This window comes from Myodes glareolus, chromosome 1 (assembly GCF_982192425.1).
Source record: "Myodes glareolus chromosome 1, mMyoGla1.1, whole genome shotgun sequence".
NCBI classification, from domain to species: Eukaryota; Metazoa; Chordata; class Mammalia; order Rodentia; family Cricetidae; genus Myodes; species Myodes glareolus.
The window spans coordinates 9,302,922-9,316,401 of record NC_142026.1 but is presented as its reverse complement, the minus strand read 5'-3'; the positions used below and the strand labels follow the sequence as shown (position 1 = coordinate 9,316,401).

Below are 13,480 nucleotides of genomic sequence, written 5' to 3'. Positions count from 1 at the left end.
TCTTGATAGCTAAATATGTCATATTTTCTGATAATAAAAATTTTCATGGACCTAGCAACATATTTTAATGCAATTTCTTGGTAAAGGTAATAAAAGTAGCAAGAGAAGGAGGTAGAGAAAAAAAGTGATTACATTAGCATGCTATGTTAAACATCTATAATCATAATATGTACATAAAACAATCTAGCATATAGTATACAGGTTGCGTGTTTAAGAGAAAACAGCTGTTTCCTTAAGAAGGCAGGGTAAGAATGAAACGGTTTGACCGGCCAAATGATACCTGCCACTCCATCTTCTCGCACCTCTCCATCCTCCATTAAGTGAACAATGGGAAGGACTGCTGCACAGATGCATGCTGGGAATACTGCTTGCGGAGGCTGAGGCACATGGTGGTTTGGTGTGTGTTCAGTGGTGTGTTCCTCATCTGGAGGGAAAGACAAAATCCTAATGCAACAACAATTTGCGGTTCAAATCCTAATTGACGAAACAATCTATAATATTGCTAAAATAGAAGAGTGTGACGTCATGGAGTGTGCCTTCCTCTACAAAACAACAAAATCAACCCTCTTCCCCAGCACTGTCGTTAACCTTGTATTGTAGAGGGAGAGACGCACAGGCATAGTAGAGAGGACACTGGTTCATAGTATGAAATCAGAGAAAATAAAATCCTAAGTGAGGAGTAAGGCGTTTTTCCATAGGTGCCATGTATCACAGACATGTGTGAGAGATTATAGCATGAACATCAGGCAGCAGAAATCATGTACATTTCAGACGGGAATAGTGAAACCCAGCCATGTTAACGTCCTCATCTGATAAATACAATAAATATTAAAATTGGTAATTGTTTCTCTTAGAATAAAGGAAAGGGCAATGAAGGTAGTAGACGTCAAGCAAGGTAGCAAAGTTATTTAACAGTATATTGATATGAAAATAAAGCCACTTATTATTCATACAAAATAAACATTTTTATAACATATAACGAATGTTGAGTCTTTGCATATTCTATAAGAGTTCTCTTATGTGCCTATCGAGATTTTAGGGGGCATGTGAGGGGCTGGAAGATATAAGCTTTACTCTGTTGGTTTCAATCCTACCTGCTCGTTAAATGCATATGGGGTGTTAAAGTGACAGATGGAGGTAGATACAATATAGATATCTTCCACATTATAAACTTTATTCACTTTTATTTTTTGGATTTTTTGAGATTGAGTTTCTCCATGTTGCCCAGGCTGTCCTGGAACTCACTCTGTAGACCAGGCTGGCCTTTAACTCACAGAGATTCCACTCCAGTGCTGGGATCAAAGTCAAAGGCGTGTGCTGTCACTGCCCAGCTTTATTTTATTTTTTTGACTTGATTTACTTTCAATAAAAAAAATGTATGAGGTACTCAGAGAAACAAGAAAACACTGTTCATATTCGGGAACAAACGCGACAATAGAACCTGTCCTGGGGATGCTTAGATGCGATGGTACTTATTGGGCAGTAGTTTTAAGGTTGCCATTATGAATATACTGTATTTTCTTATAAGCGTCCTATAAACGTAAAAGTGGTTATAACAGAAAACAAATGTTACAAAATCATATTTCATGTGGCATATTTTGTCTTTTAATATGGAAGACATAAATCTTAGTTTATCCATAAATTGCCATAAGTGAAAATGGACTAAATTCTCCAAACAAAAAGCAGAATTAGTGGAATGGATAAAAAAAAAACCAAAACATACAAACTTGATTCAAAATTATTCTATACAAACATAAGTCTTGTGAACAAAAACGAAAAAGAAATTGGAAAGGTAAACATCACGCTAGATGATGTATATTTTAAGAGAAAAGCTCTTACTACAGGCAAGAATGGACATGTTTTGATAAACTCTTACTAGGAAGATTAATTATATGCATATAATAGTCGAACGCTAAAGCATACAAAGTAAATAATGGCAGAATTAAAAGGATAAAGAAACAATTTGACAATAATCACTGGAGACTATATAATCCTTTGTTAAGAGGGCATTTAGACAGAATTCACAAGAAAATCAAAGACTTAAGCAGCACTGCAGCCAGGCACACGCCAAGTGTCAATAGGAAACACTGCGACCAGCATAGAGCAGGATGGACTCAGTAAGGGAGCCACAGTCACTCACACGATCTGTGCTTTCTCATTCTATTATGATGAAATCAGACGTCAGTAACAGTAGGGAATTTGGAGAATTTACAAATATGTAAGAATAACCTTGACTCAAAACACCAGTCAGTTAACAATTCACAGAGGAGATTAAAAGGATTTTGATATTTATGAAAATAAAAACAATATATCTCTATTTGTGGAATTCATCAAGAACAGTGTTTTGAGGGCAGTTTATACCTTTGTGAATACTCAGCTATGTGTATACTCTGATACTGAAGCTAGCTGATGACAGTACAAGAAGCGAAAAATGTGGACCGATATCCCTTGTGAACACATGGCTGAAAATCCTCAACAAAGTATTTTCAAAGTATCTAGACCCATATAAAAGAAAGGCTGCATACTATGAACAAGATGGTTTGCCATTGCAATGGCATGTAAGCATGGTATAACATAAAACAAGTAATGCAACATGCCATGTAAATTAAAGGAAAAAAGCACAAGAGAACTTTAATTAGTGCATAAAAACCATTTGACAAATATGAGATTATTTCATGATTAAAACACTAAAACCCTGAGAATCAAAAGGAGGTTTCTTTACATTACAAAGACTACTGACTAAAAATTCATAGTTAAGACAATAAATTGATGGTGAGAGACTAAATGCTTTCCACTTAGGATTGCTAGTAACATTGTCCTTGAACTAGCAGGGCTAGTAGTCAATAACAAAAAATATAAGGAAACTTCACTAGAAAGAAGTGAATAGTTTCTGTTTGAAAATAATGCGACTGTAATTTCAAGATTATATATAACAGTATATATAATTTTTATATAATCCTAAGGAACGTACACAAAATATCACTGAAAATAATAAACCATCTTGCAAGGCAGTGGTGGCGCCCGCCTTTAATCCCAACACTTGGGGGGCAGAGGCAGGCAGATCTCTGAGTTCAAGGCCAACCTGGTCTACAGAGGGAGTTCCAGGACAGCCAGAGCTGTTACACAGAGAAAACCTGTCTCAAAAAAAAAAAAAAGAAAGAAAGAAAGAAAAGAAAGAAAGAGAAAAAACCAAAAGAAATAAACAATCTCATCAATCTCAATTTTTCAGGTCATAAAATATATGTGGAAAAATTAACTTTTACTTCCGCACATTAATAATAAAAAACCTTGTAAGTGAAATTTGAAGAACAAGTTTCTATAAACTGGAAACAACAACAAATTAAATAGGAATAAATTCAACAAAAGAAGTGTAAGATTTGTAAACCAAAAAAATCACACATATTAAAATAGTATGGATGGACAGATAATCCATGTTCATGGATACAGTGATTAAGATACATCTGCCTAATGAATGAACCCATCTTAAAATTCACACAGGAATGCTAAAAGATCAAGAATAGCTAAAACAATCTTAGAAATGAAAAACAAAGTGAGAGAGGGCTTTCACTTTCCAATTTAAAAACTTAATTAGCAAGCTATAACCAAGACTGCCAGGAGTTGAATCAAGACAGAGACTGAAACAGATCAGTATAATAGAATCATGAGATAGGCCACTTCACTCACAGTCTTTTGAAAATAGTGCCAAGAAAATTTAAGGGAGAGTATACTTAATAATTAATAAACAAGACAACTAGATATATCTCAGCAAAAGAATAAAGGCTGGATGCTAATATCACAAAAACCTTGAACTCAAATTTGCTCACCTATCTAAATATAAACTCTAAGTCATAAAGCACTTCTAATATTAGAATGTGTCTCAGAACAAAATAGTCATCAAGAACAGCACGTTGGCCAGAGGACACACCTTCAGCACTGACTGCTGAACGTACAGACCAGACTGACCCTCTGCGGAAGGAATAATTCCTGTGGGATGTGCTGGAGGTGCAGGATGGACTCACAGACAGCCGTCGGGACGTCAGATTGGCGACTTCTTCTACTGGCAAGCAGAATGAGGAATGTGAATTTTGATTTTATAACACAAATTTATCATCACCACAAGTAAAGTTGTACTTACAACAATACTGCCACTCTCAGACCAGAACGCTAGGTAACTTTACCACATACTTAGAAAACCAGAGAACTTTTACAGAAGCAGAAAATTCCTTGTAAAATTCCCCACAAATGCTAAATCAATTAATTTAGAATGGTTCACGGATCATTTTTTTGGATAACCACTGAAAGCTATTTATACTTTGGGACTTTAAAAATGGCTAATGGGCAAACTTGTTTTTAGTAAGGAAGACTCAACAAATTTGCTGGTTTTGCATGGGAGATTCATCTTTCCTGAATGACAACCAATTCTTGACCTGCTATCAGACTGGTTTGTTCAAGGTTACTACTACTCTTTAGGTACACCATAATTCTAAACTTCAGAAAATAGCATCTTTTTTCTCTCTTTGTGAAGGAGAGACGGGAGAGCATGTCATGTGGTCTCATCCTTGTTTATGTGAAAGCCGGTTCTTTCCCTGTGGTATGCCCCCCACCACTATGAAGTCCCAGCTGGGAAGGCACCTTCTTCCTCAGGCTCTGAGTTGGGTGTGCAGGTGGGCTCATAGCAAGCCTCTTGGGTGATGGGGATGGCGGTAATGAGGCTGGCTTCACGACCAAGGCGTTTCTTCTCTTCTTCCTGTTGCAAGTTCTTTAAGATATGCTCTGCCCTCTGATGAGAGCGGGACACAGCCCGGGCAGAGAAAGATTTCTGTGGAGACACAAAAGCAAGTGCATGGCCACTTTTCTTATAGGAGCATAGGCACCAAGAGTGATCCAACAATCACTCAGGAAATATTAGGTCATCCACGACCTAATTCACATCCATCTATCTATCTATCTATCTATCTATCTATCTATCTATCTATCTATCTATCTACACACACACAAAACACACATATTAAAATTCTGCAGTTGGTGATTTTTTCCCCCTACTCATCGTTATTCCTTAAGAATGTCTATGACTTCTGGAAACAATTGTATTTCACATGTTCAGGTGGTATCAATTCACGATTTAAACATGAAGAACAACTTTTATTAAACTGGGTTAAATGAGACACATTTATCATATAAGGTTAATCAAATAGAACATGCAAAAGAGAAAGAAAGAGTTATGGCTCCCAAATAAACTACTTAGTAATATGATTTACTTCATTTTATCACTCAAGTATTTGCACAATGTAAATACCATTCCTCAATAAGTACAGCGGCACACTGGAAATACTCTGTAGGAACATGTTAATGAATGTAAAGCAGGACACTGTAAAGTTGAGTGTAAAATAAGAAGTAAAAACATTAAAACCAACCTACTGTCCCACAAATGAAAGAGACTAAGAACAGAAGATTTATCCCGTGCAGTGCCTGCACCATTTTTTTTTAAGATTTATTTATTATGTATACAGTGTTCTGTCTGTCTGTATGCTTGCTGGCCAGAAGAGGGCACCAGATCTCATTACAGATGGCCGTGAGCCACCATGTGGTTGCTGGGAATTGAACTCAGGACCTCTGGAAGAGCAGTCAGTGCTCTTAACCTCTGAGCCATCTCTCCAGCCCCATGCCTGCACTATTTATATCTTCCTTAGTAATGAGGTATTTGCTGAGATAGCCGCTGAGAGCTGTAGGGACGGAGTCAGGGATCAGAGCAAGGCAGTGGCCACTGGAGTTGAAGTACGACAGCAGGTTTGCATCTCTCTGCTGCCCTACAGTCACAGATGGTTCTAGAGATATCTGGAGACGAACAGTTTACCATGATGCATGCTACAACCAGGTGAATGGTGCAGCATCAGTTTGCATGGTTAGTTTCCAGAGCCAGGTAGCTAAGCTAGTCTGTTATAAGGCAGACTGCAGCAGCTGGAGACAGAGAGAATGAATGCTGGATATAAAATCCGAAAACGGTTCTCATCCATTGTTGGAAGAGAGTTATTGGTATCAAAGGAACCCATCTCCTCCTATCACATGGGAGAGAGCCAAAGACACTTGTGTCAGATGCACACGTGAAAGAAGAAACAGGTGTGCTTTCTTTGTCACTGCAGGGCCATCAGGCATGGAGACAATAGCATATGTGAGGAATGTAAGGGCTCAGGTGAACTGTTCTACAGAGAACACTGCAAATGCCTAGAAAAATCTATGCATGGCCTGCAGAGATGTTCAACTTCACATATTCAACTAATATTTTCAAAGATGTGCAAATTAAAATACCTACAATTTATTTTACCATTCAAAGTATCTGATATGCAAACCATGTGAGCTGAAGTCCCCCATATACACACACTGCAGAAACAAATCACACTGCTGTTCAAAATTTCGTAGATCTAGACAGAGTTTCTTGTTTGTGGAAAGTAGGGATGCGCAGACTGAAAGCCAAAAGTATCTTGGTCTATATTTAGTTCCCTTAATCGTCACTAACTACAAACCTCTACAACTGACCTAAAACCCCTTTTAACAGGTAATCTTTGGGATGTCTTCGACTCGTAAACCACAAGGCTCTACCAATGCCAGAGCTAAAGATGTTAAAGGGTAGTGTCTGAAGCAGAGAACACCTCATCTTTCTTCTAGAACTCCTAATCTTCCCACCCGTTTATTTAGTAATCACATTGATTAATGGCTTTCTTTTGTCCTGACACTATGGATGCTCATAAAACTTCTTGCAAGGTATCATTCTGTGTTGTGATCCAGCTGCCCTCACTCCCCCTGACTGACAGCGGAACTTCCTTCTGGTCTGTAATTGACAAGGATGTTTGTGTTCTTTCTGGCCGGTGAGTCTCCACAGAAGGAGTAGAGGTATAAAAAGCTTGCTGGGCAAAATAAAGGTTGTTGTTCTTCCACCTGAAAAAAAGTCTCCATGTCTCAATCCCAGTACCCCCCGCCAGTCTTGGCTATCCAGGCTTCACTGGCTGCAGCAATTCAGAATTCTACAGAACTATATTTGTAAGCCATGTCACTAATATTTGGTTCAGAATTAGCTATCTCTTATTCCTATTGGAGCAAGAGATGAGTTTTGCATTGACAACAGAAAATGTATTTTTGTATGAAGTGTAAGGTAATGGCATAATCTTTCTGAAGGCCTTTGGGAGATATATGGAATTTACTTAACATATACACACCAAATTATGGAAATTCCATGGGAATTTGTTCATGGACATAATGGTGGTTTTTCACTGAGATGTGTTTCCTTTCTGTATTTGCTTCATTTTTGAGCTTATAAAAGACACTATTGTTAATGTAGAGGCATGCTACTCGATATATGATTAAGGTGTGTTTTGAAGACTCGTTTATTCCAAAAGACACATATTTGCTTTGTTCTTTTTTTTTCTGTAAATAACCTTAGCTGTATCTGTCACATGTGGCCGTGGTACATATGAAGACTGTCACACTAAAGGTTTAGTGGTGGCGGCAATGGTGATGGTGGGGATGGCAATGAAGCGAGGAGGAAGCAAGAGTCTGAAGTTGCTGACTTTGTTTCTTCTTCTTGTGGACCCATACCTTCAAACACCAGGCAGCTCACACATTGCAGTTAAATTAATATAATAACAAATAGTAGCAAAAAATGTTTTGTTTGACAGTAAATAAGTGCCTGTTTCATGCTTTGACAATAAATCAAAACTTAGCTTGACAGAAGCTGGTGTCTACTATTCCTGATACTGTGGGTCACTGTGGCTTTCTGTGTTACTGCATTCTCATAACAAGAAACCAAATGGTTTCATGCATCCCTTGCAATGTGGAGATAAGGGAAAGAAAGGGCCTGGTACTCACAGACTGGTCTTCATTAATGGGGTCCTGGACACTTCCGCTGCACTGAGGGACCCATGGAGGGTCAAACATTGGGACAGATGGCATTCCAAGTACTGGCGAGGGCAAGGTGAAGTTTATACTGGGAGGCGGGATCTGTTAGTTGACACAGAAGAGTGAGATGAGTAAGATGGAGTAGAAGTTGGAGGTAGAGGTCAACGTCGTCAGCCTTAGTAGGTGTCAAGGGTCTGAGCGGCTCCTTAGAGGCATAAGAAAAGGGATGTTTTCTAAGTTTTTTTTTTTTGTCATAGGGCACAGGATGATCCTCTTTGGGCCTCAGTTTACTCATCAGCAAAATGAAGTGTTTTAAGAAAATCATCACAAGTTGATTACTCTGTGCTGCCCCAAACATCTGTATGTGTGTAGACAACAAAAGCCTGGACAGTTACAATCCACACTTAGGTTCTTACCCCGAGGGTGGCAATGAGATATTCAGGCTACTACTGACTTGATTTTCTTCTTGTAAACTCTTGCATATTCCAATTTGTTTAATCAAATAGCATTTATTTATTTATGAGTTAAGCTTACGGATATTTTAAGAGGGAAGAAGAATTCTTTCGCTGTGCACTGTGGGTCTGGGTTTCATGCATTTAGACAAGCCCTAGGTTGGTTGTGCTGATCCATGGACGGAGCACCTCTCACCTTAAAAATCTGTTGGGCTCCCTCCTCCATCCTTGGCCAGACCTGATAGCGAAACCTCCAGAGCGTGTGGAACTTGAGGACAGCATTCAGTCTCTGTACAGTTTCTGCATGGTGGAACTCAGACATCAACATGTCTGACACAGCTTCTGGTACCTTCACCGCACACAGCAGGAACATGGCAGCTAAAGACAGCCAACAATTAATTCATCAGCTGCACATCTTAAGACACTGCATTGTTTCTAGGGTTTGAGGTGATATGGGAACTGCTCCTATCTCCTCACAACCACTCCTGAGATGAAAAAGTTTGAGCACCGGCAGTGCCCAGTGCTAACAATGTTCTAGCCAAGAGAAGCTAAACAGCAAACTTTGTGTGACTGGGACATCTAATAGCTGCTGGCAAAGCAGGAACAGCATGACATCTTGGTAGAGTACTCATCCAATCAAAGCTTTTGGCTCATGGTGAAAAGGCAGAACCAGAGAAAACAATGAAAAAAAGTTATACTGTGAATGTGCTGTTTGGGAACTGGATAGACTCTTCAGTAGTGAGCCGAGGACGACACAGAAGACGTCTTTCCAACAACCTCAGCTCTCTCGGCCATCTGAAAAGCATGATGGAGATTCTACTCTGAACATTTGCCCTTCCCAGAGACTGAGAAGCAAAAAGTGATTTCATGACTTTGAAGACTTAAAATCTTAGATTTTGGCAAAAGCTAAGCCTTAATAAGAGAAATATGGGTGTGGTGGTAAGTTACAGGGCTTGTGAATAAAGAGCAACACCCCCATAGCACAGAAAAAAGGGCCGGTGGCAGGATAAAGACATAAGCTATACACATGCTCTCTCTAGAGCCCCACATCATGCTCAGTTGTGCCAGCATCGCTGAGGTTGGGTCCTACTCCTGACACTCCTCTGCTGCATGACCTTGGACGAGACTCTAAGCCTCATAGCTTCTATTTCTTCCCTGGAAAATGGCCAGGAGGAATGACGAGTGCTCGACACCACCCACTCCAAGTTTGTGGAAAACGCTGCGCTGGAAAGCACTTCACGCTTCTGCTGGGCATCTGAGATCACACAGCTGCCTAAGCCATCTTCCCAGCCTGGAAAGCGCTTTGTGAGCTGAGAAGTTCGCTGAAGTTCTGAAGTGCATTTTATTTTTCTCTAATAAAGTGACATAAAGCACGATTGTCTGTAGCGTGCTGTCTGAAGGTCTGGGTTGGATTTTATGGCTCTCGGATTCTGAGTGGGACAAATTCCACAAGCTCCTTCCACTCTGACTCGAGTTTTTTTCATCTCTAAAATGAACTACTTATGCCAGGCAATATTGTGCCCCAGTAGTTCTTAAAAAAATGAGGCTGAGGTTGAAGGACAGTCTGGGCTGCACAGTGAGAACCTGTCTCAAAAACAACAGCAATGGATAAAACCCCCCAACAAAACAAAAACGAATTAAATTTTATTAACAAAATGAGACATAATTCGACAATAAATTCCAGTTACTGTGATCATTAACTTTGGATAAACAATTTTAGCCCGCTAACTATATAAATTTCCACTCTTCATTTTTTTAACTTTTTATTATTTTTTTAAAAGGTTTTTATTTATTATGTATACAGTGTTCTGTCTGCATATATGCCTACTCACCAGAAGAGGGCACCAGATCTCATTACAGATGGTTGTGAGCCACCATGTGGTTACTGGGAATTGAACTCAGGACCTCAGGAAGAGTAGTCAGTGCTCTTAACCTCTGAGCCATCTCTCCAGCCCCACTCTTCATTTTCAAATGTATTCCACCCTGCCTCAAATTTAAAGCATCATGCTTATATTTACATTGTTGAATAGTTCAACTTTTTTCTTCTTACCAAAATAGTCCTAAGCTGCCTGCAAACCAATTATTGTGTGTATGTGTTAAGAATAATTCTTTCCTCTTAACACCTCCATAAAAAAATCCCATAAAAATTAGTCTCCTTTGCTTTCGTGGCTTGGGAAGGTGAAAACTCTTTTTTTTTCCATCACTTTTTAGGGGGCCTTTTTTTCTGCTGAATTTATTTTTCTAGACCTCAAAAGCTAGAGAGGGCTAGTGCTTCAAGGCCATCTCTGTACTCCTTCCTAGTCCAGACCCTTCTCCTGAAGAGACACCAGGCACCCGTTGCTTCAGCTGCCACATGCACTAGGACGCAGTGTCTTATGACTCACTGTAAATGTCACCAGTTACTGGCCACTTAAAATCAACCACTACTTTAATGTCTTTATTTTCAGGCTAGAGATGAGTCTGGAACCTTGTCCACACTAAGCAAGTGCTCCGTCAGTGAGCCGCATCTTTAATCCTTAAGGTTTGTTTTTGCCAGGGTCTTACCATCTACCTCAGGCTGGACTGGAACTCAATTATCTAACCCAGACTGATCTCATCTCAGGATCCTCCTGCTTCTATCTCCTGGGTGATGGAACTGTAGGCATACATCACCACATAAGTCATGACTTCGAAAACCAAACTGATATATGCCTGTTCAGTTAGACAACAGTTATTATTATTATATAGCTTGTTGGCTCAGAGTCCATGAGCAATTGTCTACAGAAACTTTAGAAAGCCTACACCTGTGATAAAATGGTCTATAGCAACCTGAGTCCCTATGAAACCGCCTGAGTTGTCCAACCCATATCCTCAAGATTCCTAAAGGAACAGAATATATTTTTACATCTGTATCATTTTGCCCAAACTTTCCTCTGAGTTAGCTGTGTGTATCTCTCTCTCTCTCTCTCTCTCTCTCTCTCTCTCTCTCTCTCTCTCTCTCTCACATGTGTGTGTGTGTTAGCTCTTTGCTTACTTTGGAGCACGGTCTCACATAGCCCGACAAGACACTGAACTCACTAGGCATCCAAGGAAGATGCTGAACTTCTGTTCCTCCTCTCTCACCCCCAGTGGAGGCAGTACAAGCATGTGCTACCTTGCTTGGCTTTATGTGGCACTGAGGACCCAGCCTGGGTATTTGTGCAGAATGATCAAGCATTCTACCAACTGAAGTGCACTTCCAGCCCCAAAGTATTCCATCATAGTCACAGAACACTATGCTGAGAGTGGTCCGAGGATCTCAAACCATACAACCACAATTAAAGGAAAACCCTGAAAACATGGGTCTACTCTCCTCAGAAATACACCACTCTCTGGAGGTCTAGAAACGTCCAACATCCTGACAAGGAAATCGAAGGTGCCTCTTTTTCTGTTTCAAAGCTGTGGTCATTCGTGGCCACAGGAGCCAGATCTCGGGCAGTGTTTCCTTACCTGCTGCCCCTGCCATGTGCTCATCCATGCTGAGCAGCAGTTCCCAGGCAGCGGGCTGGATGTCTCCATACATCTCCTCTGTCAGGATTGGAGCTGCCTTGATTAGCAGAGACAAGGGAGCCGGTGACAAGCTCATCACCTGGGAAAGAGATGCAAATCACGATTCAAAATGTTTTAAGACAACAATCACTTAAGAAACTTAAGAACCACCTCCCTTCTCTGGTACCCTTGGATGACCTTAAGATATTTCCTAAATGGGAGAGGATTTAGGTGATGTGGCATATAACCTTGTACTTTATTAGTTGAGGTGAGTCAGAAAGAAATATTGATCTGTAATATTTTCATCACACACACTGGTTTACAATTACTGAAAAAAATTAACCACGAACTACGGGCATCTCTACAGAAAAGAAAGAAAGCAACAACCATGATTTGTCTTCAAAATTCTGGTAGATTTTTTAAAGCTTTCTTTCTTCTATTTTCTCCATGTTAGCAGATTTCCATTGAAAACCACATGAGATCTGGAACCCATAAGGGAGTCCATTTAGAAATTTAATTTCCGAAGGCAGCCTGAAATTGGATGATATTTCCCTTTGAAACGGCATGATTATACATTGTGGCTATGGCCCCACATCTACTCATAAAGTCCTACTTAATCCATTATTTCTCATAATTTATGTATGTATATATGTATATATATCCAACATACATGGAAACACATACATATGTATGCATATATGCTTACCTATAATCTACATATATACATACATACATATGTATATATAGATAAGCAATCATGTTAACCATTCTAGAAAAACATGAAAAGTCCTTTATTTCCATAATGAAAAGAGATGATTTCAAGCTTGGCTTGTAAGAGCAAGAGAATAGTGTGTCAATAACTGGATAAGTAGGCCAATGTATTATTTTATTTAATCTATGAAATAATCCTTTGAGATAGGTATATTCATATGATCCTATTTTCATAGATGAGACAACAAAGCACTAGGGAAATGAAATTCCTTGCCCAAGTCTCAGAGACAGAGAAGCAGACTGGAGTATGAATATAGATGGTCTCATTTGGAAGCCTGTGGAGAGCCATGCTAGTGGGAGATTAGCTCCATCTGAGATTGCAAAGTGTGAAAGATGCATTTCACCCAAATTCTAGGCCTTGCTCTGTGTAATCGGCTGTCTTAGCAAAAAGGATTTTTTCACCCCTTGCGCACTTGGTGGTATTTTGCTGGCCAGTCAAGAGAGTATTCATGGCAACACAGTGCCAGCTTTCATTGTGTGTCCCAAACACTCATTGGCAGGACGTCAGGGGGCTCTTTCCTGCTAATGCCCCACGCATGTTTCTAATCCACATGTGAATACCTGAAGCCTGATGTACTTCAGCATTCCGGAGTCCTTTTTCCCTTCCAGGTTGACATCTGAAACCCTCTTCTTCAGTGAAGGGGTCCTCAGGCAGGACTTATCTGAGCACTAAAGGAAGGAGAGGTATGCATTGAAGGTGCGTGCGTTCACAAAACCCAGAGTGCTTTTCTCCACAGTATATCTTCTAAACGATGGTATCATTTTTTTGAACAGTATATATTTTTTTAACACTTTCTGAAAAGCATGGGTTTTGCTGAGAAAAGGGGAGTCAATATGATTCTTGTGAAGTTTCTCTTCTA

At 39.7% G+C, this 13,480-nt stretch overlaps 1 protein-coding gene across 9 annotated transcripts in view; it reads right to left on the bottom strand.

Annotated features, from left to right (window-relative positions):
• Positions 1-13,480, bottom strand: part of Unc80 (unc-80 subunit of NALCN channel complex) — a 175,658-nt gene that overhangs the window by 62,423 nt on the left and 99,755 nt on the right. For 7 of the 9 annotated variants that reach the window (XM_048459176.3, XM_048459172.3, XM_085698834.2 and 4 more), the window contains 7 exons: positions 13,182-13,289; positions 11,811-11,949; positions 8,539-8,720; positions 7,861-7,992; positions 4,633-4,819; positions 3,926-4,057; positions 281-424 (listed from right to left, as the gene is read on the bottom strand). In XM_048459176.3, the coding sequence (XP_048315133.3) occupies positions 281-424; positions 3,926-4,057; positions 4,633-4,819; positions 7,861-7,992; positions 8,539-8,720; positions 11,811-11,949; positions 13,182-13,289 (1,024 nt within the window). The remainder of the gene's footprint in view (positions 1-280; positions 425-3,925; positions 4,058-4,632; positions 4,820-7,860; positions 7,993-8,538; positions 8,721-11,810; positions 11,950-13,181; positions 13,290-13,480) is intronic. The other 2 variants (XM_048459173.3, XM_048459175.3) reach the window with 1 other exon arrangement.